Source organism: Clarias gariepinus, chromosome 25 (assembly GCF_024256425.1).
Source record: "Clarias gariepinus isolate MV-2021 ecotype Netherlands chromosome 25, CGAR_prim_01v2, whole genome shotgun sequence".
Taxonomy (NCBI): domain Eukaryota; kingdom Metazoa; phylum Chordata; class Actinopteri; order Siluriformes; family Clariidae; genus Clarias; species Clarias gariepinus.
The window spans coordinates 12,502,134-12,528,564 of NC_071124.1; the positions used below are offsets into that span (position 1 = coordinate 12,502,134).

At 37.7% G+C, this 26,431-nt stretch overlaps 2 protein-coding genes across 3 annotated transcripts in view; one reads left to right on the forward strand and one right to left on the reverse strand.

The window, feature by feature from the left end:
- The window catches only part of yeats2 (YEATS domain containing 2), a 48,619-nt gene extending 46,146 nt beyond the window's left edge, over positions 1–2,473 (forward strand). For both annotated transcript variants that reach the window (XM_053486417.1, XM_053486416.1), the window contains exon 31: positions 281–2,473. In XM_053486417.1, coding sequence (XP_053342392.1) covers positions 281–323 — 43 coding nt within the window. In that variant the 3' untranslated portion in view covers positions 324–2,473. The remainder of the gene's footprint in view (positions 1–280) is intronic.
- A 692-nt stretch (positions 2,474–3,165) lies between these two features.
- On the reverse strand, positions 3,166–25,883 carry map6d1 (MAP6 domain containing 1). Its single transcript, XM_053486418.1, has 3 exons — positions 25,068–25,883; positions 20,272–20,500; positions 3,166–4,431 (listed from the first exon to the last, which is right to left on the reverse strand). The coding sequence occupies exons 1-3, from the start codon at positions 25,559–25,561 to the stop codon at positions 4,354–4,356; spliced, it is 801 nt and encodes a 266-aa protein (XP_053342393.1). The 5' UTR covers positions 25,562–25,883; the 3' UTR covers positions 3,166–4,353.
- Positions 25,884–26,431: the final 548 nt, after the last annotated feature.

The window sequence follows — 26,431 nt, forward strand, 5'->3', positions numbered from 1 at the left end:
ATATTTTATATTGTAACTTCTTCAGCATATTCACAGCTTTTTTGTGGAAGTATGGCAGATACACTAATATGTCCCTGTTTAAACCTTAGAAAATTGTCAAAATATCTGGTTAAATGTCTGTTAGTGGTTTGCAAATACTTGATTATTATAATATATCGCAGTTTTTTAATTATTATCATAACAGCAGTTAGTGTATACTTGGTATAGCATTTTGCTTTGTTTTTCTGGATGCTTTACTTGAGCATAAATCAAGGCTTTTTCCCCCCTCTTTGTTTCATAGATACATGGGTTTCTTGCTGAAGGATGACGGCCATGAAGACTGAAAGTACAACTGGACTGCCAGAACAGTCACAATAAACTCACATACACATGCACGCATCACTGGTGTACCTTCCATACTATCAGCAGTGACGTGTCCAGAAGCTGTTCATTCAGATGCACATGTCACATTAGAGGTACAAACTGAAGACATTTGGATGGAGATAGCTTGTCGTGTTGAACCCTATGATTGTTTAACATCAGAACAACTGTTATCTACACATAGACATCACTGTCAAATGAAACGGGGTCATTTATTTAGGGTCCGGAACTGTTCAAACCGAGTTTCTGTGTGTTTTAGTATTTTTTAGTTTTCATTACTACGAGAGCATCCCAGTCAGAACTATATTCTGGTAACACTATCACAACTCCTGTACTGCAACTGGTGACTGTTTCTCTGCTTGTCAGGCTTTTTGATCTGCACAAGCACCTATTTACAAGGAGATAATTAAAAAAAAAAAAAAAACTAAAAGTGCAACTTTGGTAGACTGAGTGAAACCTTACTCGATAAACACTCCATGGACCTGCTGTGTAAGCTGTTTGTGTTAGTTACTCTTAACGCATCTTCATGTCGGTTTCCTACCCAGTTGGTTTTGGTGTATTTCCTAGTGAAGACTGCTTAATAGCTGTACTACTGTTAGTACAGAATGGTCATTTCAGTGGTAGCACTGGTATGTATTCACTGGTCTTAATCTGTAGGGGACTGTTAAAGCTACAGCTAACCAGAAAACCCCAGTAATTATACATTACATGAATTCTCTACCATTAACTCTTTCTTTTTCAAGCACTCCAAAGAGAGATGGGATTAGAATCTTGGGGTTGGAATGGTGGGAAAATGCTGGCTGAGTGTGTGTTTTCTGTCTCTGTTGTGGTTCATAGAGTCTTGACCATCTTTAGACTAAGACATTGCAGGCTGGGTTTGTGAGCTGATAAAATACACAGTGAAAAGACAATCCCAGTACTTTTGAAAATGTATTTTATAATTTTGCGGGAAGATTTGTTCTGTTATAAAGATGGCTGGTGCTTGATGTTGACCTGTGAAACATGTCAGGTGCTTTTATTTCACCGTGTACACAACTGTTTCTCACACTTGGTCCTAGTGTATCTTTGTAATGTGTGGTTCTGTGTGCTCACACACATCTTATTAAACATTTTAGTTTGTAAGCCATGTTTAAATTTAATCAGCTAAGCCGAAGATGGAACAAAGCTAAGTTATGCAGAGAAAAGATTCTGGGTCCAGATGGCTCATGCATACAGTAGATGTTGATTAGTTTGGAAGAGCGCAGTACTTCCAGGAGACATTTAGCCAAAAGTGTTTATAAAACTAATATGATGATAATTCCATTCCAGTCTTTATAGCTTAAACAGCATTTCAAGCTGTTTGTTATTATAAGGATTATCTGTTGAACAGCTGATACAGTTGAGGGCAAATTTGTATACCTTTAGTATAAAATGAAGAAAAAAGAATGAATTGGAAAACTGAATATGATCTTAGTTCAGAAATTTGCAGCTTTCTTCCTGAATGTGATATTTTGTAAGAAGCTCTGTACCCCCCTGCCTTTACAACTACCTCCAATCTCTTGTATCCTCTAACAGGTTTCTGGATTGTCTCCGTTCTCATATTTAACCCACCACTCTTTATTTCCGTTCTATCTTTGCCGGTTTATTGGCCAGTCTTTGCTCATTATTCTTGACACATCTGTTATAAACTCTACTACATCAGACACTGCCTTCAGATCAGGTGTGTGAACACTGTGAGGATCATGGCAACATGTAGACTCTCATCCTTGGTTCTTTTCAAGTTCTTTTGTTGATCGTCTTGTTGCAGAATATATTCACATTTCACTTTTAAAATTCTTTCGCACTGGACGTTCTCTCGATTGCTACATTGTGTTCAATGTAGAAGTAATGAACCAGCAATGCATCTGCGTCTGTGTGTTTGTAAATGTATGACTGTGTGGGTGTCAAGGTTAGTTTGCTCTGTGACAGTTGTACATTTTTGTTTACGGCCGTTCTATGTGCACTAACAGACTTAAGTCATTACATGTTTAACCAGTCTTAATGTATTGTAGACATACACGACCAATTATATTTTGCCTTGTAATGTAACTAAAATAATGACTTATTCTTGTATTAAAATGGTAGACACCATAAAGGTTTTCAGTGTTACTGAGGTGCTGTATACAATGTGTTTCTCCCAAAAGTTTCTTTTAGCGATTTTTGTTTTACAGGCCCTGGTGCCAAATGAATACTCGTTAAAATGAAGATTAAGGATATGAAAGCAATGGCTGTTAACTTCTCAGTGCTTTAATCTCAGGGAAGAGACTTTTTTGGGTAACACGGTCACACTGAGCTGTTATTTGTCTCTAACGAAAACACACACACTCAATGAATTTTTTTTTAAAGGCACAGATGTAGTAATATTACACATTTTATTTTCAAATAGTATGGTCTCCACTTTTTTTCAAGCACACAACAAAATAAACATTGGTTTTGATTTGTCTAATTGCTCAATTCCTTAAATAAGTGCATTTTAATTCAATTTAATAAATTTTCAACATGGTCAGAGGGGGAGAAGCATATATTGGAGGCATCAGACTTCTTACAGCAAATATGGCGCTCTACAAGAAGCTAAAGCTTAACTTATATATTTAACAGATATCTTTCCAGCCTAACTGCTATACATACATAACACCAAAAGCAGCCAGTTGTCAAACCCCTGAAAGAAACAGAATTTAAACATGCATAATTTTGTTCCCCTAGTACATGATCAGCATGAATTTATACCCTCATCTAGCCACAATATTTGTTAAAGTGCCCACTGGAATTATTGTCACTCATCATAAATTTTTATTGTTTTTACACACAACAAACTATCATAGTATTTATTAAAAATCATTCTTATTAGCACTATAGAATTAACTATTTTCTCTCAAAAACAAGGCAAGAATTATTGCAGGAATATTTGAAATAAATTCAAGCATTGCAAATCCTGAAAATCATTTTAAACTTGAACTGATGTAAAATCCCTTTGTCATCTATTACATGGGGAAAACCCAAAAAAACTTTTGATACCAAATAACCAGATCATTGTTAGTCAACATAAATTAAAAAACACTTGAATACATATGCAGATACAATACCACTAAGCATAATTATGGCCATAAAAAATTTGGTCCAACCATAAAGTATTTTTAACCAGAGGAGACTGAAATCAGGCTTTTTGATCATGCATACCATCAGCATGTTTTGGTGACAAAAGGGAACTGTATACAGCCATAAACCTGTGAAGGGAAAAAATATATATAAAATATGGTTTTGGGTCATTGATGCTTTGGGGCTGGCTTGTAGCTGGTGTTTAAGGGACTCATCATATCTATACCTTAGAATATAAAAGAGCTTGAAATGTTCTGCAAGAAGGGAGTGCTCCCAGATCATCTACAAGTGCCAGAAATTTTGCTAAACATAATGCAAAATATTAATTGTGCTGATCGTGTTGTGATTTAAAAGCACTTTTGTAGTCAAAAAGAAATCACACTACCTGTACTCACTGCTAAAAGTGTTTAAATAAAACTATACAATGGGCCTTGTTGCTTAAGCTCAAAATATAATTTTCATGGATGTAACAGTTTTTGGACGTTTCCACTTTTTCATTAATTTTCTTGAAGGAAGCCAATCATTTATAAGGGTACCACTGTATATCAAAATACTAGAGACTTACATGACACAGACATTAATTTTGGAAATTTGTTTTCTTGCATAGTTTTTTCACCATGTGGAATTAGCCCAACATTCCTTCATCATTTTTATCCATGCAGCACCATGGCATGGTTTAGACAAATAGCCTTGATTGTTTAATTATACCATCAGTCACTTTAAAATAATCACTTTAACCTTCAGCGGTGTTACCCTTTCAGCCTGTTAAAGGTTGTTGCAGCTTTTGAAATGCTCTCTAAAAGCTCAATGAGCTGTATGCGCATTGTCTCAGTGAAATCCCGTGTCCATATCTGTTTTCTGGGTTAACTGGACCACTGGTCATATGTTGAAGACTCGTGATCCACTCTGGAACACAGCAGAAGGATTAGGGGACAACTTTGTCTTCACCAGCTGCTCCTGTCAGACAGAAATAAAAGATACAAACTTAATATTAACACAAAATAATTCTCACTCAGGCCTTTTTTTATTTTTAAAATCAGGCCTGTTTCTGAATTTCAGGGTCTTTCCCAATCTATTTTCACAAAGTTGGAACCACACAATTGTCTTATTATGCTAATGTCTCTATGCTATAGCATTAACTTCATTGGAATAAAAAATGACATGGGTCATGTGTCAAAGCAAGCTCCATAAAGATGTGGTCTACCAAGGCTGATGTGGAGGAACCTAAACAGCCTGTACAGAACCGTACCATTAACACTTCTGTGGTGACTTGGGTTGCTGACAGTGTTCCAGGATTTCCTGTCTGACATCAAGGCACAAAATCCCAAATGGGCACAAATCCCAAAAATCCTTCACAGGGGATTGAAGAAGCAGCAGAGGGGGGCAAACACTAAACCCATGGCTTTGGATTGGGATGATTTAACAAAAACACGGTTTGATGATCAAGTGCCTCCATACTTTGCGTGTATTTTTGTTTAGCTTTTAGCTAATGACTGCAAGGTTGAAAACTCAAGTGTCAGGGCAACCAAGTCAAAGCCTTTAATGCAGGTACTCGGCCAGTTATTTTGACTAATGTTCTGAGAAACTGATGTAGATTAAACCTCGTTAACAAAATGAAAACATGATTATGGAATAAACATGTGGGAGCTCAGGAACAGGGCAGAAAAGAATTGTAGAAAGTGATGAGACATGAGAACACTGAGTTGAAGAAAAAGAACAAGAAGAATATTTAAAGATTAAACCTGTTCTTGATACTGGCTACAAAGATAAGATCCACTTTAAAAAACATGTGTATAAATCTGTTAACACCACTGGATGGATTTATATGGTGGCCACTTGACCTTTATCACCTAAGGCTCCTGGCAGCAGCATAACTTCAAACACTACAACCATCTAATCTAAAGGACCTTTTTCAGCTCTTTTCAGGTATTTGGCAGTGTGGGTGTGCACAGAGGACACCATGCAGCTTAGAAATATGAACTCAAACCTTTCCACATTTGCTTTTATTCACAATTATTCAGACTTGTTTGCGGTTTTTCTTCTCTCTCAAACACATTGTCTCTTTTCCTAACCAGAATATCAACTACTAGTGCTAATGGCTTAATTTATCTGAGAAAGCTTAATTCCTATTTTCCTATCCTGTTCATAGTATGCTTAAAATTATTGTTTTGTTAATTTATTAATATTTTTTAAATTATTATACATTATTTATTTACTATTTTATGATCTCAAGATTATGATTAATTATTGAACTTAATTACGTTTAGGGTCAATAAGATTAATTTGGTCAAAGCTTAATAGGATTAGTTTATATTATCTTAAATATTATTATTATTGCATAAGTATCATATTTTTCATTATTTAAAAAACTATCAATAAAATTTTCATAAAATAATCCTATTCTTAAATCATAATTTGATTTTTAACCTTCAGTATATAATTTTAAACAGTGATGTTTTATAATATAACCACATTATGGATTAATAATTATAGTTATATTAATTAATATAATTCATTAATTAATATTTAAAAAACTTATAACCTTCATTAATGAATTTTGGTTATATAGTATGATATAGAGTGTAGTAAGGGATAATAATGGATTTGATTATTAAATATTGATCCCTTTGCCTTTTAGCTTCTGGCCATCGGTGCTCTGTGTCCAAAAAAACGGAACTGAAAGTTACTTCTTTTAACTATTCCTAAGCATTCCTCTGTTAATCTTATTTTGGCAAAGAACTTTCTGCACTTTTCCATTACGATCTGCCTGCTTTAAAGTTCCTTATTTCTTGCTCTTTGTGTAGACGGGTCATCCTTCGGTTACGCTCTTGTAGCGTTTTCTACAGTTTTCTACTAGCGTAAAGATCGAAAAGGGGTATATTAATATAAAATACGATACAATTATTAAGTATTATTAGTATATTGTTAGTTTAGATATTATATTAGGTTATTATATTACTATTAAAGTTGTTTGAAGAGTTTTTCTCTACATCTTGGCTCTACCCCTTCAAAAATGTATCCCTTTACTTCCCTAAATTGAGTCTGCACAGCCTGTTTTTTTTTCTGATGCAACAGAAAAACAGAGGGTCTGCTCTTTCACAAAGGCATTCTGGGTATTGGACATTAAGTAAGCCAATGTCCTATTTAAAATAGGTTTAGAGTAAATTCAATACAATTTTCCACAACGTGTTTGGTAGTAAGTGTGAGCATGAGACCCATCACAGAGTGTCATGCGACAGTATGGACAGTATGTTCAGCCTTTCCATACGCCCGGATACCATATAGTGATTTCAAGTGATTGCCAGCAATGGTAGTTTTTAGACATCTTGTTCATTATCCTAACTGGGTTCAGAGCCTTGGAACAGGAAACCTGACCTTGAACGACTGGACTAACTGGCCGTATTGCCCTCAATTTGAAACGCACCCCCATGAAAGGTACCAAACTAGGCCATTCAACTGGGTTTTCTGAGTGCAATGGGCCGTGAAGAATGGCTCAACAAACTTCTGTTACATTTGGTAAATTTCACGTCAATCGAAAAAATACCCCTTCAAAAATGGACCCGAAATCACTGTAAAAATTACTTCATAGACTTTTAAGGGCTTTCTACAATTGACACACACTGAGCCAGCAAAAAATACCACCATCTCTCTCTCCTCGATGCATGTTCAATTTTGCACACACCCCCACAAAACTTATATGCAGAGGCGGCTGCAGCGAATGGCCCAAGCTACCACCGTGACTCACACACACCCTAAAATCCCAAGCAGTACACAGACTCATATCTTTGTAACTGTATGGGCTAGAAACCAGCAGTTTTTAGTGTTTTGCCCACGAAAAGTGGTGCAACATTGCACCCCTACTTCACAGTTTCTCCAGGAACTGTATCTAGTTGCTACTGTTATGCTGATTATACACAGTTATATGTTTGAGCAAAGCCAGATGAAGGACACTTTAAAAAGTTGAGGAATGTGAAAACAACAATAGACACTGGATGCTTATTAAAGTTTTCTGATTACACAGCAACTATCTAAAGCTCATGAAAATAATATAACTACAATAGCATACTTTCATCTCAGAAATATTAAATCTAAGCCAAGAAATGTGGCACTCGATAATACAGAAAAACTATTTCAAGCTTGTTGAGCAATGCCTTACTGTCTGGATATTCAAGTAGGTACATAAATAAATTCCAATTTGTAATTATATTAAAAATATTAATATTTAAAAAATATTAGAAAAGGTGGTGTCATCTCAAATATGCGCATTCTTAAAGGAAAACAGAAGCTGCACTAGTTAAAATGACTTGTCCTTAGCTTTGGACCAAGGCTGCACCTCAATACTTGTCTTACTTGATCTTAGTGCTGCATTCAACACTATAGATCATAATATTCTTATAAATCGCTTAAAAATCGCATAGGTATTCATTGACAGGCATTAAAATGGTTTGGATCCGATTGATACCATTTTGTATATCTGAATGGAGAACTGTTCGGTGTAATGGCAGAAAATATTCACATTCCATACAAAACAGTTTACATTTCATACAAACGTAAATAATTCTTTTGATTGTGTAAAGCTGCTTTGCGACAATACCGATTGTTAAAAGTGCTAAACTAATAAAATTGAACTGAATTGAATTAAAATATGGGGTCCCATAAGGGTCAGTTTTAGGATCTCTGCTGTTCTCCATATACATGCTTCCCCTGGGTAACATCAATAGAAGACATGGGATTATTTTTTTACTGCTATGCTGATGATACCCAGTTATATAAAACCAGATGAAATATCCAAGTTGTCCAGATTAACTGAGTGTGTCCAAGATATAAAAGACTGGATGACCGATAGTTTTCTCTTACTAAATTCAGACAAGACAGAAATATTGGTCCAAAAACCAGTACACAACAGCTCTCACACTACAGCTTGCACTTACTGTAGAATGATGTACAATTACTAACAGCTCGACAGTGAAAGACCTGGGCTTAATATTAGACAGCAACTTCATGAAAATCATATTTCCAATATTACAAAAACAGCCTTTTTTCACCTTTGCCAAGTTTAGGAACATTTTATCCAAATCTGATGTAGAAAAGCTGATCATGCATTAATGACCTCCAGACTGGACTATTGTAAAGCATTACTAGCATAGATGGTTGTGTGGCATCCTCATTAAACAAGCTACAGTTAGCACAAAATGCCTTCCCAACTTTCATCACTCTGGTTTGTTGACGGTTTACTCACTTACTGATTAAATCTATATATTAGAATGTTAGCTGCTAACTTTTTACTGCTGTTTAAAGTTTTTGAGGTGTGGTGTGCAAGCCCACTGGCATGGGAACATGCCCTGGCACTCACATCTACAGCCTGCTCAATAATAAAGGAGTCAGCAGCAGGGCACTGGTTGAGGACAGATAAACTCAAAGCAAAGGTGCAGTCACAGCTGACCTGTTTGGTATAACATCACCGTAGTGGCTTAATGGTTAATGTCTTATCATGTGGCAGCTTCCCTGTCTGCTAGTGCTGGTGGACTATTAGTGTACCTTCTAGTGGAAGACAGGGAAAACCTGGCATGCAAGGCAGTATAAGCTGATGATCAGTCCTGTGGCGATGGAGCAAGGGTAATGGGGAAAGCTTGAAGAGCTGAAAGCTACAATTTCAAACTCTGCACATATGCAAACCAACATGGGTAATATGTTATGGTCACATTCCCTAAATGGCAAAAGGGTGGCAGTCATGTGCATGTCTGGGCAACTCTATTTAGGGATAATATTGCATGACCCAATCAGGGAAAGCCAGTTTCAAAAGTTACTATATTCCTCTCAAACTGGCTTGCTGAAACTAATCCAAAAATCCTATGTAATTGCCTAAAAAAGGTTTTTGAAGGTAAACTTCTAGAGATGCAATCCTGGTCCATGTTGGTAGGTAGCAACAGCCTTCGTTTGTATTAATGGAGTTTTCCATGCTTTTCGACATTGTTAGAGAGCAACTCTGTGGAGGGTCTTCATTCAATTGCCAAGATAAATTTGTGCACATGTTGCAGCATTTTCTATGAAAATATGAATGTTAGAGTCACTGGCAGATTTAGATATAGCATGGGCAGCAGCCCTACCTCAGCAGCTCAGGGGGAGGCATAATGCATGCAGCATAGGCACAGTGCATGCAGGGGGAATAACATTTCAGAATCATAATAAAATTTGCGAGATTGGTTTCTATCACTTGTTTGCACATTGGATCTTTCATGTCACCACATTGGTGTCCTGATTCTATTGTGAGTGAGGCAAGGTAATGTCTATAAAGGTCTCTTACTCAAAAGCATAAGATGGGGAGGGAGTGAGGTGGCTAGTGGACATCACCTCAGGTTCCTCCACTAGAAGCCCGACAGTGGGGCAGCAGGGAAAACGCCATACATCTATCTTTGTACAGTAATGCAATCAGTCAAATCAATCACACTACGAAATGCTACAGAATAAACCACAGTTCACTCATATTTCTGTATTGTATAGTTTCAGAGGTATATTTCATTCTTCTGTTTGGTGTGAAATCATTTAGTATAACAAGTCTACACACACTGCAAAAAATTATATCTTAGCAAGTGAAAATAGTTTCAATGTTTAAGCAAAATTAACAAACCAGAAGATTTTTATACTTATTTCCAATCAAATCTAACAAAATTTTAAGCAAAAATGTCTTGTTCTAGTTTTTATAATGTATTTTTTAAAGGTTATCCCTGTCTTCCACCAGGTTATCCCTGTCTTCCACCAGGTTATCCCTGTCTTCCACCAGTAGGAACACAGTAGCACCAGCACTAGCAGACAGGGAAGCGGCTGCATGGCAAGCCATTACCTGGCTAAGGTGATGCCTTACCGGACTGGTCAGCTGTGACTGCACCTTTATTTCAATATGAGTTCATCTGACCTCAACCAGTGCCCTGCTGCTGACTCCTCCATTATTGAGCTGGCCGTAGATGTGTGAGTGTCAGGACATTTTCACATGCCAGTGGGCTTGTACACTGATACTCAAGAGCTTTAAACAGCAGTAAAGAGTTATAGTAGCAGCTAACAATGTTATAGAGATTTGCTCAAAGAGCCCAAAGGGGCCCAAACACACTGGAACTGCCAGTGATTGGAGTGATAGTCATCCATTCCCAGTGTGTCACTGCATCAAACATGGCTGAGTTCTATTTACCAGTCTATTCACACTCTACATTCAAATAATAAGTAACAACCTTATAAAGGACATCTATATTCATTTATATTATATTCACACTAATTTCATCAACTACAGCATTATCAGACATGCTATTTACAGCATTTTCTTTACATCTTCCCAATTTGCAACCACACTGTGCAACTAAATGGAGACACTCTTACAAGGTTGAAGAACATCATATAAACTATGCAACTTGCAACAACCAACATTGAAGTTAACAGGCATATCCAAGCAATATCAAAATCATTCTGCGTAATATGCAGTACATTATACGGAATGCATTTGATGCTGCTTGGACACTCAATCGTGCCAACATCAAAATTTATAGAACAGCAGTACAGCCATCATTGCTGTATTCCAAAGAGACTATACATTTCTAAAGGTAAAGGATAAGCTAACTATAGTACATCTTACTTGTTAAAGACTAAAACTAGGCTTTTTGCCACATATATCTCCAGACAAGCGTCTTCTCCTCCCCGAAATTTGATTTACTCCAGGGCTATCACTCACCAGCATGCATACAAGAACTGACTGATCCAGCTCTGTCCAGTCAAGGGGTCATACGGTCCTACATGCACTTTTTCAAGCTGTTTGGACTGAAATGTGTGTTAGGAGAGTGTGTACACAACCACTCTACAATGATAAAGAGCCAATCTCAAATGCCTGTCGATGTGACGCCACACCGTCAGAGGCCGCTCCTACTATAGTTGATTGACACTGGTGTTTTAGCAAAGACCCGCCCCTAGTGAAAAGCTGTCAACCATTGTTTTTCAACGCTGGAGTAAAATGTCGCCTAAGCGAGTGTGGTGTACAGTTATTGGGTGTAATAGCGAACACAGGAGTCGTCATTCACTACCGACATCTGAGCCGCTGAGGACGCAGTGGCTGAATTTAGTTTTTAAAGCTAACGTCCCCGCCGATCTACCTAAATGCGTTCATGTTTGCACTAATCATTTTTCACCATACTGCTTTATAAACGCGGGTATATAAATATATATATTATAAAGCATATATATTATGTAAACATATATATTATGTATATAAATATAAAGCAGGTTTTGCTAGGAAGCTGCTCCTGAAAAATGGATCTGTACTAACGCTTCGTGTTCCTGCTTCATCTTCACCAGGTTCGGTGAGTGTAATTTATTTTACTATGACTCTTTGCAGATCGCCTTTTCTAATAATCACGATGAATGCGGAGTGTAAGTTAACTTATACTCTCATAGAACATGGTTATGTTGTCTTCTCTATGTACAGCGGTCTCTATATAATTCCTAATCGCCCGTTTATAATAAACAATGCATTGAGGTGATTGTCTAGTTGCAAACTGTGTATGTAGTCGGAAAACTATATTATGCTTACCTTTGTAACGTTAGATGGTTTATAACGGTGTCTGTCAATGATTAAGAAGTCATGTAAACAAATCAGTAAACACATTGTGTTCGTATCTCTCTCAGTAAGCTTCTCCGCTTTTGTTGGTTGTTTTGCTTGAAGCAGGGTAACAGCCCGTTAATTCATGCCCATGCAGTGATGAGAAAGACAAACGGGTCGATGCATCTCTATATTTCAGCATTTTCGCACTTTGCATTACCCACAAAGCATTGCCCACACTGGACTACACTCCCGTGGCTATACCCCACGTGTGTTGTGAAGATACGCCCCACAGAACTGGGGGGCGGGCTCAGCAGAGATCATAAGCATTTAAAGGAGCATGTACTGAAAGAGGTTACTGAGAACAGAGCTAGTTTTTACCAGAGCTAGTTTAAAATTTTTTTTTTTTACAACCATTGAGAATTTTTTAATTAAAGTATATTACAAAATTTTCATTAGGACCCTAAAGAATCATATTAACATTTAATGAAAAATAGGACTGGATGACCCCTTTAACATCAAAATAAGAACAGATGGCTACAGAAGAATTGCTCTTATACCTGTATTTGAGGCATGAAGAAAAAAAAAAGAAGGTGGTATTTCTAGCAAATATTAGTTTTGTTGGAAGATATCCAGGTTATTGTACAGTAGGTAAAAAAAAATAGATTATGTTGATTTATTTCATGTCACTGTAACCTGCATACAAAAAAAAACTGTGTGCGTTTGGCTGGGTGACTGTGGTTAATGTTCCCTATAAAAATAGAAGCAGAAAAATATGTAATCAGCTTTAGTCTTAGCCAGGTTTTTAAGAAACCTTGAGTTGGAAAATTAAAAAGCTGTAGCTCTAGGCTTAATGCACAGGGCAAACAGTTTCCATGCACACCTTTACTCATTGGACAAAGAGAAAATATACCAAAACACCTTTAGTAAGCCATAACCCCAAGAATATGCACTCAACTTTGGCTATTTAATTAATTAATAATAATAAATAATGAGCGAGTCACTACCATAGTAGAAAGTGCCCGTCAGGGAGGTGGCCTTTGGACCTTATGCACTCATTTCATTGTATGCTCATTCTTGCTGAGGACCAAGAGCAAGATCGTCACCTTATAATAATACTTTCACATGGAAAGGCCTAACAATAACAATCAGCATAACTGTGCTAAATCATGCTTTACCTCCCGACATCATGAGATGCAGGCACCCTTTCTCACAGGACCGTAATAAAATATTAAAATAGATATCAATAATAAACCAGAACAGCTTCTTCCTGACCTAGTGGAGGCTGTGTTTCATGGCTTTGTAACACATCCTATTGATGCTGCCAAACAATAATCACAAATGTCTAATTAATAAATCTAATGCTTTGATATTGTTCTGTATTGATGATGAGAACTGCTCGAGTATTGATATTCTTTCTGTACTGATAAATTCTGATACAACTTAAAATTCTTGGCTGACTTAATTGACTACACAAGTTTTATGTCAAGACTTTTACATTACAACAAGATATTTTGCAATTGCTTGCATACCTCTGCTGTGTAGATAGGGCATGTGCTCTGGTGGTGTATAGCTGATCTACTACAAACATGCCAGTATCCGGAGGCACCCTCAGTAGTCAAATGCATATTTTCAAGATGTGGTCTACTTTGCCAGAGTGACCTGTCTATCTTAGAAAGCAGGTCCAGTTTTATGGGTAACAGGTGCAGAAAACTTTTTCAACATTAAACTGATGCCTCCATGGTCAGTCTGGCCAGAATAATGCTACCAACATACTGGTTGTATAGCGTGTCACATGCATTGCTGTGGTAGCTTGCATACCGCTTGTTCTACATCAACTGCAATGTGAATTTCCATCTTTCAGAGCTACAGTTACAACTAATTAAATTTGGCCACTATTCACATTACATCAAGACATTGTCATCCACTAAAATTACTGTTATTAAAATACAAATATAAACACAAATTTGCAACAAAAAAAAAAGGGTTTTCAATCTTTGAGTGATTTTTCCTTCAAATGGCTTTGACATAAAATCTCTATTATAATTTAAAACTGTGTTTTGCAGCCAAATTCACAAATGTTTTTATGTTATGATTGATGAACAAATTTCCAGCCAAGCAGATGTCAAATAGATAATTAAGTGCAAATCAAGTCATGTTTTCGTTTGTATTAACTAACTAATACAATACAGTTCCCTAAAATCCCAGCACATTTCACAGATGATCGATAGCACTGAGATCTGGAGAGTCAACACTCAACACCTTGAACAGCCTTGTGCATTCATGACCTGCTGTTTTGAAGATGCTGTGATCCAGTTATACAGCCATCACACTTGGGCCTTTATCAAAGAGTTCTAATCTGGCTGACTAATTGCTTCTGCTGATCCAAGTTAACACATTTAGTTGTAAATATGTAGGTGAACTTTCTGATCACAAAGTAACTCTAGGTGGTCTTTCTGTTTCATCATGTACAGCAGTAAAAGATCTTGGTGTGATAATAGATCCCAGTCTTTCATGAATTGAAGGTCATGTAGATAATACTACTAGGATAGCATTAATTCATCTTAGAGATATTGTCAAGATAAGAAATATCTAGTCACCACATGATGCTGAAAAACTGGCTCACGTGTATCACCTAATCTATGTTGGATAATTGCAACGCCTTACTGTCTGGATACTTTGTGCAAAAACAAGCTCCAGTTAGTTCAGAAGGCAGCAGCATGAATCCTTACGAGAACCAGAAGATGATCCACCATGCCTACTTCGATCAGAGGATGCAGGCTGCTTGTCAGTACCTTGTATTATGAAAACTACAGAAATGACAAAGCATTTTCTTACACAGCCACAAAGTTATAGAATAGCCTTCTAATTAATGTCTCAGTGTTTAAGCCTAGGCTAAAAACCTATATTTATCCAAGCATTTTGCGAATAGATTTGACTTGGGTAAAGTGCAGATCTGGGAGACTCACAGACCTAGATAATATTGGTGAACTGGTATGTTTGGATGGTATCTTCCCTACTTTTAACTGATCACTGAGGTTTGTTGTCACTGAAGTGACCTCATGTCGATTTTTCCTCCTGGCTTTTCCTTTTAGTTATACTGTCATAGTTGGTCCTGCTGGAGTTTCTGCTAGCACTCTGCACTAAATATATATTGACCATATATATTATGCAACTTTTATCATACCTAAATGCGCTCTCTCTCTCTCTCATTAGAGGTACACATGGCACTCCTGACTTTCCAAACATCCCCACCCCTTGACCTCCTGACCTGTCTAACACATCCCGGTGCCTTTTACATTAAGTTTCCATAGAGGTCTCTGACTCACTGCTGAGGATGGCCTGTGTGGTCTGCTTGGGATGCAGTTGGAGACTAGAGATAGTTCCACTTAACCATGAGGATAGTCTTTTGAGTACTTTTTGTACCTGCGCCTCCAATAACAAAGGAGAATTTCATATTAGCTTCAAACACCTTTCCTGTTGTACAGAACTTTCAGCCTCCTAACTCACAATATGACCACAAATCAATCCCTGCTATCTAATATAACCCAAATGAGGGTAGGTTTCCTGAGGTTTATTGCCTGGTTCTAAATATTTAACGTAAAATACTCTTTACATAGTATATAATGAAGATAAGGTTTGCACTCAGTACACACAAGATAAGCAATACATTTATGTTAAATTGATGTTTGTCCATTATAATCATCTTTCCACCATTAATGTGATTTTCTTTAATCCCTTGCCTAGATGGGGAATGGCTCAGGCATCTGTAGTGTTTCTCTCAGCTGGTTAACTCACCACACATGTGAACAGATGGCACAGGGAGTCGACCGGCCTGTGCTTGTTTTAAACTCTTAAAGATAATCTTAATAAAATAAAATAAAAAGAACATCATCTGTCATGCTGGCTGCTCTATGAATACCATCAACCAGAAAAAAAGGAATTTGGGGGGGAAAAAAGGAAATCTTCCTCTCTGTGCCCATGAACAGAAAAATAACATACACTTCAGCTTGTGGAAGCAATTTACTCTACTTGTTATCCATGTTGAAAATTTTTCAACCAAAACACATAAGTCCCTTCTTGGTTCGATATTAAGATTGCAAACATATTTTGCCAAAAGGTCTCACACACTACTGTTTCATTCAACCACATATAACTTTGATTATGCCATGCAAGGTGGTGATCAGTTTATGTGTGTAAATGATTCCTTAGGCTACTCTTCAACCTGGAATATGCCCCTGCCATCAGGGAAGAAAAACTCAACTGATGAGATACCCTGGTCATTCCGTACATTCATCTGACTTCATTTTGTTGCTATAAAATATTGCTGATCAATACAAATAAAATAATTAATAAATAATCAATAGTAATAAAATAATTACTGTCTCCAGAAGCTTGTACAATAGGCACTAGGGTGACGGCCGCATCCCCTTATGTTTTTCCCGTCTAACCCCGATGTTACCCTGATTCACCAATATTTACTGATTTTTTAAAGTAATTAACTATGTAAAAAGTGTCTGTCAATTCATTAGTTTATAGTTATAATCACTTCACACTCACACTTCTCATTCTTTTATTAATGCCTTAAAATCTTACTCATTTTCAGTTTTATAGCTTATGATGCTGTAGGACTGTAGAAAACTACTACAAGTTTGCAGGTAAAGTAATTTCAGTTGAGCTTGTGTTGCAATCATTTAAACCATTCTGAAAATTGTTTCACAGTGATATTAAAAAAAAAAACTTTGCAGCCCTACTATACAGCAGCCAATCATTAATATTCAACAGCAGTGTTCCAATCATCTCACACCACCCCCTATAGCTCATGCACAATATAGGAACTGTAGTATTATACTGGTTAGGATTGCATCCACACTTTTTATTGAACCATTATATATTCAAGAGACGGTTCGTACAGATGCTTCAAATTAAATGTAAAATTACATTTTAAATGACTTTTGTTCTGCACAGATTTCTTTATTTTAAAGAACTACGTTTGAGATGTTATTAATTAAAATTAGTGCCGCATGTGCTAAATATGCATGTACTTACAATTGCATATGATAAAGATGTATGTCCATACTTATATAAATAATGCAAAATGTTCATAAACTTATAAACGAACAATATTTTTATGACCACCTTTAAAAATAAAGTTAATGGTGAATTTCATATTTAATCCTTGCCAAACAGTAAGTTCAAAACTGTATTATAATGAAGGCAAAACTGTATTTTAAATAATTTTTTATATTGTAATTAGTCAGAGCTCAACTCAGAATAGATATTGAATTTAAGAGTTAAGCTGTCTTTTGATCATCGTTCAAGAATCTGTGCAATGAGTAAAATGCGGAAAGGCAGCAGTGCTCAAGTTAATGCAGTCTCTAATTTAATTAGAGATCAATATGAATAATTTTCTCAATTTCATGCCACATTTGCAGTGAGCCTCCTACTCTGCACTCTTCTATGCATTTACAGTCTCCTACTCATTTTTTCTGGCTTTTTCCCCCCCATCACTCCCTTCTGAAAAAACTGTTATTTACTAAAGTGCTTAACGGTAACAATAAAACTTAATTGACAAAAAATCCTGTGGTACTTTATGATACCTTTATATTTAGAACTCAAGAATAATTAGACAACACTTATACAATATTTAGCTGAGTCCAGTTCAGGTAAGTCTTTGTCCATGTAGCCATAGACTCCACAGATGTGGAACCCGTTTTGGTCTTCTGCTGTTGTAGCACTTCACCTCAACATTCTGCATCTTGTGATTTCTGAAACGCGTTCCTGCTCATCACTGTTTTAAAGAGTTATTGAATACTTCAATCTCCATCCTCCATCTCTTGTCATCTCCAGGCTCCTTCCCCATCTGACCTCACAAACAACAAATGCTCACTGGGTGTTTTTCTTTGTATCATTTTGTCTAAACTCTAGAGACTATTCTGCTTGAAATTCCCAGGAGATCAGCAGTTCCTGAAATACTCAAGCCCATCTGGCATCAACAACCGTTACACATTATAGCATCCTCTGTATAATCATAGAGCTTTGATTATTAAGCTGGATAATGAAATTTATTCATAAATTGCTCAGAGGAGCATTCACATTGTGATTGTAATGTTCCCAATATTATCATCCCTGCACTGGCTACCTGTTCAGTTTAGAATTAATTACAAAATAGCATTACTTACATACAAGGCTCTAAATGGTTTAGCTCCCACATACCTAACCAGTTTTCTGATACGCTACAATCCACCGCGTTCCTTATATTGAAATTTCAGCAGCCTAACACACATGATGTTATATAATTTCTATCCGTTATCACCCAGATGAGGATGGGTTCGGTTCCCTGATTCTGGTTCCTCTTAAGGTTTCTCTTAAGGTTTCTTCCTATTGCCATCTCAGGGAGTTTTTCCTTGCCACTGTTACGGTCATCCCTGGCTTGCTCATCAGAGACATTTCATTCATCATTCATTCATTCATCTCATTATTATCTAGATATATTTTTTCTTACACATACACACTTCCATAAATTCTTTTTTTTTATTATTATTATTTCATTTTTGTGAAGCTGCTTTAAGACAATGACCATTGGTAAAAGCGCTATATATATATATATATATATATAATATTGAATTGAATTCATGAAAATCTACTTATTGCAGGCAAAAACTGTTGTATTTTAGAGCTGTACGGTACTTGTGTAAATTATATTGTATAATGACATTTAATATTATATTTTCCAGCAACAACAAAAAAAAGTCTTCATGAAAGAAAAGAACTGCCGAAACTACTAAAAATGGGTTAAACTGCCTAACTTACTATTAAAACCTGGAATGGTGGACCATCATCTTCGAGGAAGGATTCCTTTTTAATGGAAAGGTCATGTGGTCTGATAAGTTCAGATTCACCCTATTCCAGAGTGATGGCCGCATCAGAATAAAGACAGAGCCTCAGTGCTCAGTGCCTAGTGTTAAGATCTGGGGTTGCTTCTGTTGGTCAGGTCCAGACTCAGCAATTAAAAAAAAAATATGAGGTCAGCTGACAAACTCGTAAAAGAGTGGTTTAGAAAGCATGAGACATCATTTCCGCACACGGACTGACCAGCATAAAGTCCAGACATTACACCCATTTAGAATCTTTGGGATGTGCTGGAAAAGATTTTACACAGAGGTCCGATTCTCCCATCATCATCAGTACAAGTTCTTGAAGAGAAATAAATTAATGTGACTCTAGATAGAAATGCATAAGCTTATCGAAATGATGCCATGGGAAAAAACTAAAAGGTGGTCCAACGAAATATTAAAATGTGTGATTTTATTTGGCCAGACAGTGTATAAACCTCAATTGATAGTCATCTGATTTTATAACATCTCTTGCAATTGTCTCCACATGTTAAGGACCTTAAATCTATGTATATTATTTATTTAAGTTTCGCAGATGAACTTATTGAACACTTTGGGTACTTATTCAGACCGATTAGACAAACAAGAACAATGAGGACAAAATAAAAGCAGTCCTAGTAAAAGGAGTTAGTCTGCACCCATGATAGCTGATAAAGGGCAATGGTTGAGCTGCATTATGCAAGACTTTACTGCAGTTAAGAGGGAAGAGACATTTATAGACTAGATTGTTTTTTTCTACAAATGATGAAAGCTGGCTTGTCTTAGCTGGCCTTTTTTTAATGCTGTGCAACACATTAGCATCAGCACTCTTCAATGGTATGGATTCAAGTCAAACCATTCAGAGAAATTACTTTTTTTTTCATAATCACTTTGTCATTTACAGCTCTGGCTCAGTGTTGTTTTTTTATGTAGTTCTGTTGGGGTCACTAAATTAAAACATATTTAATAACTTCTTGGCATTCATCAACATAATTGCATTGCAAAAACATCAATTTAAAATGTAAAATTTTATTTAAGATTTAACCAGAATTTTTTATTTTTTCTTAAATCTAATATTTAGCAAAAATATTCACCCTCAGTAAATGCTGTAGCTCATGGATTGCTGTATAATCACCTGCGTAAGTGTGAAAGTGCAGGAAAAACATTGGGGCAGGGTTCTCATACTCAAATCTAGGACAGTCACAGAAGAGCATAATGAAGTGCTGCAGGACAAGTAATCTAATTTAGGGAATAGGGCTGGTAATTAGATGTGGCATTTAATTAGGAAGAACAAATATGTGTTAAATGAGGCATAAAATCAACAATATTGACAGTACGACTCACCTCTGGTCTGGAACTGACCTCAGGCCTGCCTGCCATCTCTGTAACGCTGGGCTGTATGCATGCGGTCATGTCTGGCACACTGACTTCCCCATGTCTGTGTGAGTCGGCACTGAAGGCAGCCTGGTAGCTGGTCTCAGGAGGAGGGTCAGTGGTAACCACACCCAGGAATGTAGGTCTTTTCTGTACAGGCTTGGATGGCTGAACCCCTGCCCAGGGCCTGTACTCCTCTCTAAATCCAGACAGAAATTAAATATTAGGGATTACAACAGGAAACAGAACTTTTTTTTTTTTCATTCTAGATTTATAATGCATGAGTACCAGAACTAAAAGTGTATGTACACCCTTAATTTAAATGTGGCTTGTGTGACTTCCAGTAGCATTTCAAAATAGCAGCACATTAAATCTTTTTTACTTTCAATATTAAAAATATTAAACTTGTTTAAGGGTTCTTCCACATGCTGTCAGGGAGACTTTTCAATACCATTCTCGTCTCTGGCATGCTTATTAAGGATAAAAATCTTAATTCTGTTCACCCACAACACTGACCCACCATGAGGTGAAATAAATAACATGATTAATTAAGTACCAGTAAACTGGTGACAGAAGCATGGACACCCAATTCTCATTTATTCCTGTGAAGAGGAAAGCCCAAGCCTGTCCATACTGATCCCACAGAAAAGCCATTATAGCACAGATTGCTGAAAAAAGTCAATGCTGGCCACAACAGAAAGGATCAGAACACCCAGTGCACCACAGCCTGCTGCATATGGGGCTTTGGCCTCCAAATTCAAGATCTCAATCTGCTCAAGCACCCAAGGGATGTACCAGACACATAAGTCCGATCCACAGATCCCCCAACTCTGCATCCCAGTGGTCAAAGAATCCACCGCAGTCCAGACACCACAACACACCCGCAGAAGTCTTGCGGAGTCACGACCTGCACAATACTGGGCATAAAGTTTGAATGTGGTGGCTGATCAGTGTATATTGTTAAAAGAACACCACAAATGAACTTGAATTAAACTGAATGATGTTATTTTGATTTTAGACAAACTAAAAGAATTATTGTGTTTTATGTTATTAAGTAAGTTCTTCTTGGGCTGATGTGCAAGGTCAAATTCCTGTTCCCCTCCACATTTCATTAATATACAGTCACTAAGCACTTCATTAGGGTCATTTATACAACAGCTCCTTCATGCAATTATCTAATAAACCATCTGTGTTGCAGCAGCAGAGAGGTTCACATAAACCGTCAGAAAAAAAATCTAATCTCAGTGTTTTGTTTGTTAGGCAGCAAACATGAATTCGTAAACTTAACCTGCCAACAGTCCAGATTTTCTCTGCAGACTTTGAGCACATTAATAACAACCATTTATCAACACCACCTGAATACCACAGTCTGTCGGAGTAACGTTGCTGACCATTTACTCATCTTCTAACTTTCAGCATGAAAAAGCACCAGGTCAAAAAGCAAAAGTATCAAATAGAAAAAAATATATTACATATAAAAAAATTTAACAGTACATTTAACATTTGCAAGGATTTTTTTAGAATACCAAAACAGGCTCAAAATATCACACCACTATATTTGTAAAAACATAAGTGGATCTTGTTTCATCCACTCGTTAGATTGTGTCAGAGGTGTTGGGTCAGAAATGGCAGGAAACTTCTAAGTAAATCTCACTCACCAACCCAGATATCAGCCAGAACATGACAACCTTAAGAAATGATTGTGTAGGTTTCCCCCTTGTGCCACCAAAACAGCTCTGAACCCTCAAGGCATGATCCCACAAGACCTATGTAGGTGTGCTATGCTATTTGGCATCCGGGATGGTAGCAGGAGAGGAGTGGAGTGGAGTAAATGTGGTGGGAGTTGCCAGGGCAAGCAGGGATTGTGCCTCCGTGGACTTGTTGTTCCAGCACATCCTATAGATGCTCAATCAGATCACAATCTTGAACTCGTTGCCTGCTAAGCCTCATTGTGTTCTCATATCTTTTTATAATATCCAGCATAAAAATTTTCATCAATTAATCCCAGATTAACATTTTCAGCAATTTGTCCTACATTAGCTTTCCTGTCGGATTGGACTAGACCGCCTGGCCTTTGCTCTCCACAGGCATAAATGAACTTTGGCTGCAGACGATTCTGTTGCCAGTTTACTGATGACTCTCAATTGATAATCAATGTTATTCAATTCACCAGTGGTGCTTATGTTCTGTTTCATTGGCGTATATCCAATGTCATCAAGAGCCCTTCAGAAATAAAAGACATCAGTTTACACAGTGATTGGCAGGAGTCACAGCTAGTCAAAAGAAAGAGAACGTAAGAGAACGTAATCAAAACATCAAAATGTAGGAAGTCTTATTTTACAACACCAGAGGGAAAAAAGGAGTCATGTTAAACTCTGTTCTTGACCGTGAATGCTCTGTTCTAAGCTCTGTTCTTGGCTAGTAAATAATGGTGGATTTTCAGTAGATCTATCCTCTTTGTACTGTTAGCCAGTTGAGACGTTGTTGAAAAAAACACTGGCAATTACCAGTTGTTGTGATGTTTTTAAAAGGTGCTGGGCAGCTCTGGGCCCTTGGGGTGTGGCACTGTGGGACCTCATGGGGTTTGCTGTGTTGTGTGGCACTGGGACGTTGGCAGAGGATCCTTTGCGTGGATGGTTTCTCAGTGGATCGGACTTGTTTATCTGGTGCATCCCATGGGTGCTTGGGTACGCCAGGTCAGCATCGTTGAGCTCTTCACCTACTGGGCCCAATACATGGTGGGCTATGGTGCACTGGGTGTTCTGGTGCCTCACAACCATGGGAAACATTTTTTTTTCGGCAATCTGTATTACATTACCTTTTCTTTGGGTCAGACTGGACAGGTCTGGCCCTTGGCCTTGATGGTCATGGGAGCGATTTGGATCCTGTGACCTGTTTGCTGGTGATCAATCTGGTTCAGTTCAATTGGCAGTGGTGCTAATGTTATAGGTGATTGGTATATACTTTTTTTTTTATTACACTTTATATTAGTCACTTTATTATAAAAATTATTTTACCTAAAAATTATTTATTGGGTATTTTTTTAATTAATTATTATTTATTTATATAAATATACAGGTTTGAGGAAACATGATTTTCAATATAAGCATATTTAATATGCACAAATGTTTTTTTTCTATAAATCCAACAATTTTTTTTTTTATGTATTAGCAAGCTATTTAGATGTAACTAATGGCCCTCGGGATTGTATCTCAGAAAGAGTTTCTCCACTCAGCAGTTTGAAAATTATATGGTATTAGTGTGCATTATACATCTTGGAATGTAGCCTTGAATTCAACTTAAAGGTGTGCACTCTCAGTGCCGTTCCTAAGTGCAAGCAGCTTCTTCTTCTGCAAGTACAGCTTGCAAGAGCATGTCTGCAGCAGAAAATGGAGAATTCCATATTCACACACACTTTAGCTTTGAAAACTGATTATTTATAAAGAAAACATTTAAATGCAACCTTGGTTGCATTTATGATGTAAATATAAATATTATATAAACATTGTGATACTGTCTTTCCTTGCTACTTCATTGATACTGTAAGTAAAGTAGACATCCTGATACTGTACTTTTGGTTTGAGCAGTCATCACATGAAGACCACTCACTGCTCCTTAGGATGACCCCGTGTGACCTGCTGATAGATGCATGTGACTGCTGAGGATTGTTTAATTTAAAAACCATAAAAAATGACTTTGAACTACATTTGAAACAGTTTTTATATTGTGGCTTATGATTGCAATCGCACTAACAGTTTTGAGATGGAAACTGCCAAGAACAATTGGTAACCTCAACAATGTGTACTTCATAATAACTGACATGAATTTCCTGTTATACAATAGAACATTCAACCATGTATAATTTCTTCCTAATGTCATTTCATGGAGTTTTTTCCTTGCCACCACTGCCTTCAACTCGTTCATTAGAGATAAACTAATAAAGCTATTTATACATCTATACGTTTTTTGTTACATTTTTTTTTTTTGTAAAGATGCTTGGTGATAGTGTCCATTATTAAAGTGATAATCACAGTATTGACCACTGCTAGACATCAAACTGAAATTAAATGCACAAGTAAATTTGCAAGATTTAATTTGGATCCTTTTGATCTCTTTATCCTGTAACATTAGAGCATCATGATTCTGCACCAATGGCAAAAATACAGTCTAAATAATCAACAGAGGAAACAACAGATCAGCTTATGTGGACGTGTTTGAGATTTATAGGTAGATTTTTGGCCTGAGTTGTAGTCACAGAGAGAACAGCTGGGAGAAATGGGCCACATCAGCACTGACATTAACGCAAATGTGCGGCTTAATCACGCGTTTTTAACGGCCTGGTAACGCTCACTGAGCGTGTGTGTGTGTGTGTGTGTGTGTGTCAGTGTGCACTGGTCAGATCTGGCGTTGTGTATCAGTGGGAATATTGAGATGCCTCAGTATGTTTAAGTCACATGTTTTATACCAGCCTACACCTTAGTCTTATGAACTCGCTCTTATCCCTGGCCTGTGACACAGATAATAAAGTACATCACAGGATATGTTGCTTGATATGTTGCTATTCGCTTTGAAAGCACTGTAATACATCATCATTAATCCAGGCGTCCAGATTTAACTTACACTATGATTTTACAGATACTTAATCCCATTCGTGTAATTGTTCTTATGTGAAGCTCATCACCGCCTCCTGTGTTTCACATGTGGCCTGTTCTCTCCAGTACCTGACTGCTGTAGAAGTGTGTGTGTGTGTGTTCTGTGCCTGTTACCTGTAAGAGCTCGTTTTGGCGGCTTCGCTCTGCGCGTGTCTCTGTCTGCTCGCGCGCTCCTCTTTTCCTGCGCGCGCTTGCTGCTGCTGCTGCTGCTTGGCCGGGCTGCTTTTCCCGACGCCGTTACTGATCCACGGAAAGTTGTCTTTTTTCGGGATGGGCCACGGTTTGTAGTCCTGTTTGTACTGTGTCACGCTGGTGAACGGCGCGTCCTCGCGCGGTTTGTAACTCGGCTCCGCGCGCCTGCGGCTCACGCGGTTGCCTCCGCCGTCCTGCAGCGCGGGAGAGTCCCTGTGCTCCGGGGTGGCGTGATCGCGCTTCTGCCCGCGCTCCTGCCCGCGCTCGGCGGGAACGTTTCCGGTCACCGAGCGGATCTCCTGATCTGCGATATCCGAGTAGTTCTGGATAGTCAGCGGGACGGACAGGTCCGATTTGTCAAACTGGTTCCAGAACTGCGCCAGACAGCACACCCGGCTAATGCACGGCCACGCCATGGTGCTCTGAGACAGGGATAGAACTACAAGGAACAGAAAACATTAAACAATGAAACATATGAGAAATACAGAAAGCCTGCGATCACATCCAGAACCGGTCTCGTGCTCTAATGGAGTGATGATCTGCGCTGAGGGCGAACGCGCACTCCTGACGCGCTACACGCTGCTTTCACGTGTTCCCTGATCTCCCGTCTGCGCACAAACATCCATATCAAACCTGACACAGAGCCGCGCAAAGCAGGCGTTCACACTGTGGTACAGAAACTGATCTGCTCACTCAGTCCCTGCATCGTCAGATCAGGATGGGACTAATACATTATATATACCTCCACGACTAATAAATCAAATGAGTTCACGGTCATATATCTCCTGGGCAATATTTTGATCTGATTTATCAATTATTCATTTATTAATAATAAACCCATACAATAATCATGCAAACACTAGTCCGTAAATAAAGATAGTAACAATACGATTCTCATCCACCCAAAGTGTAACCAGGGGCGTGGCCATACAGGTGTTACTACCCTCGAAGTAATCACCTGAGCTCTGATTCAGCTCATGCACACATCCCAAGACCTTCCAGCAGTCACAAAGTGAAGTATAAAGCAGTACAGTATTTGCTATAAATATGGAGGTCATGCTGTCATCCTTCTCTTTCCTACACAGATTATAGAAATCTCCTTTAAACTGGAGCATGTGTAGATTATCTGGAGCTGTCCAGTTTGTGGTTAATGACTGGGAGAGGATCTGTGGGCATCCTGTCCTCAAAAAAGGAGACTCACACTGGAACTGTCTCTCATCAGATCTGGGAACCACACATTCATCGTCTATACCGCTTTATCCTGTATTCAGCGTGGCAGGGGGGCC

What these genes read in the sequence shown, in the direction of transcription:
- map6d1 (XM_053486418.1), bottom strand. Translation starts at nt 25,561, where the DNA reads ATGGCGTGGCCGTGCATTAGCCGGGTGTGCTGTCTGGCGCAGTTCTGG. An exon ending in GCCAAAACGAGCTCTTACAG is followed by an intron (nt 20,501 to 25,067) that starts GTAACAGGCACA and finishes GTCTGGATTTAG; the next exon opens with AGAGGAGTACAGGCCCTGGG. An exon ending in AGGTCAGTTCCAGACCAGAG is followed by an intron (nt 4,432 to 20,271) that starts GTGAGTCGTACT and finishes TCTGTCTGACAG; the next exon opens with GAGCAGCTGGTGAAGACAAA.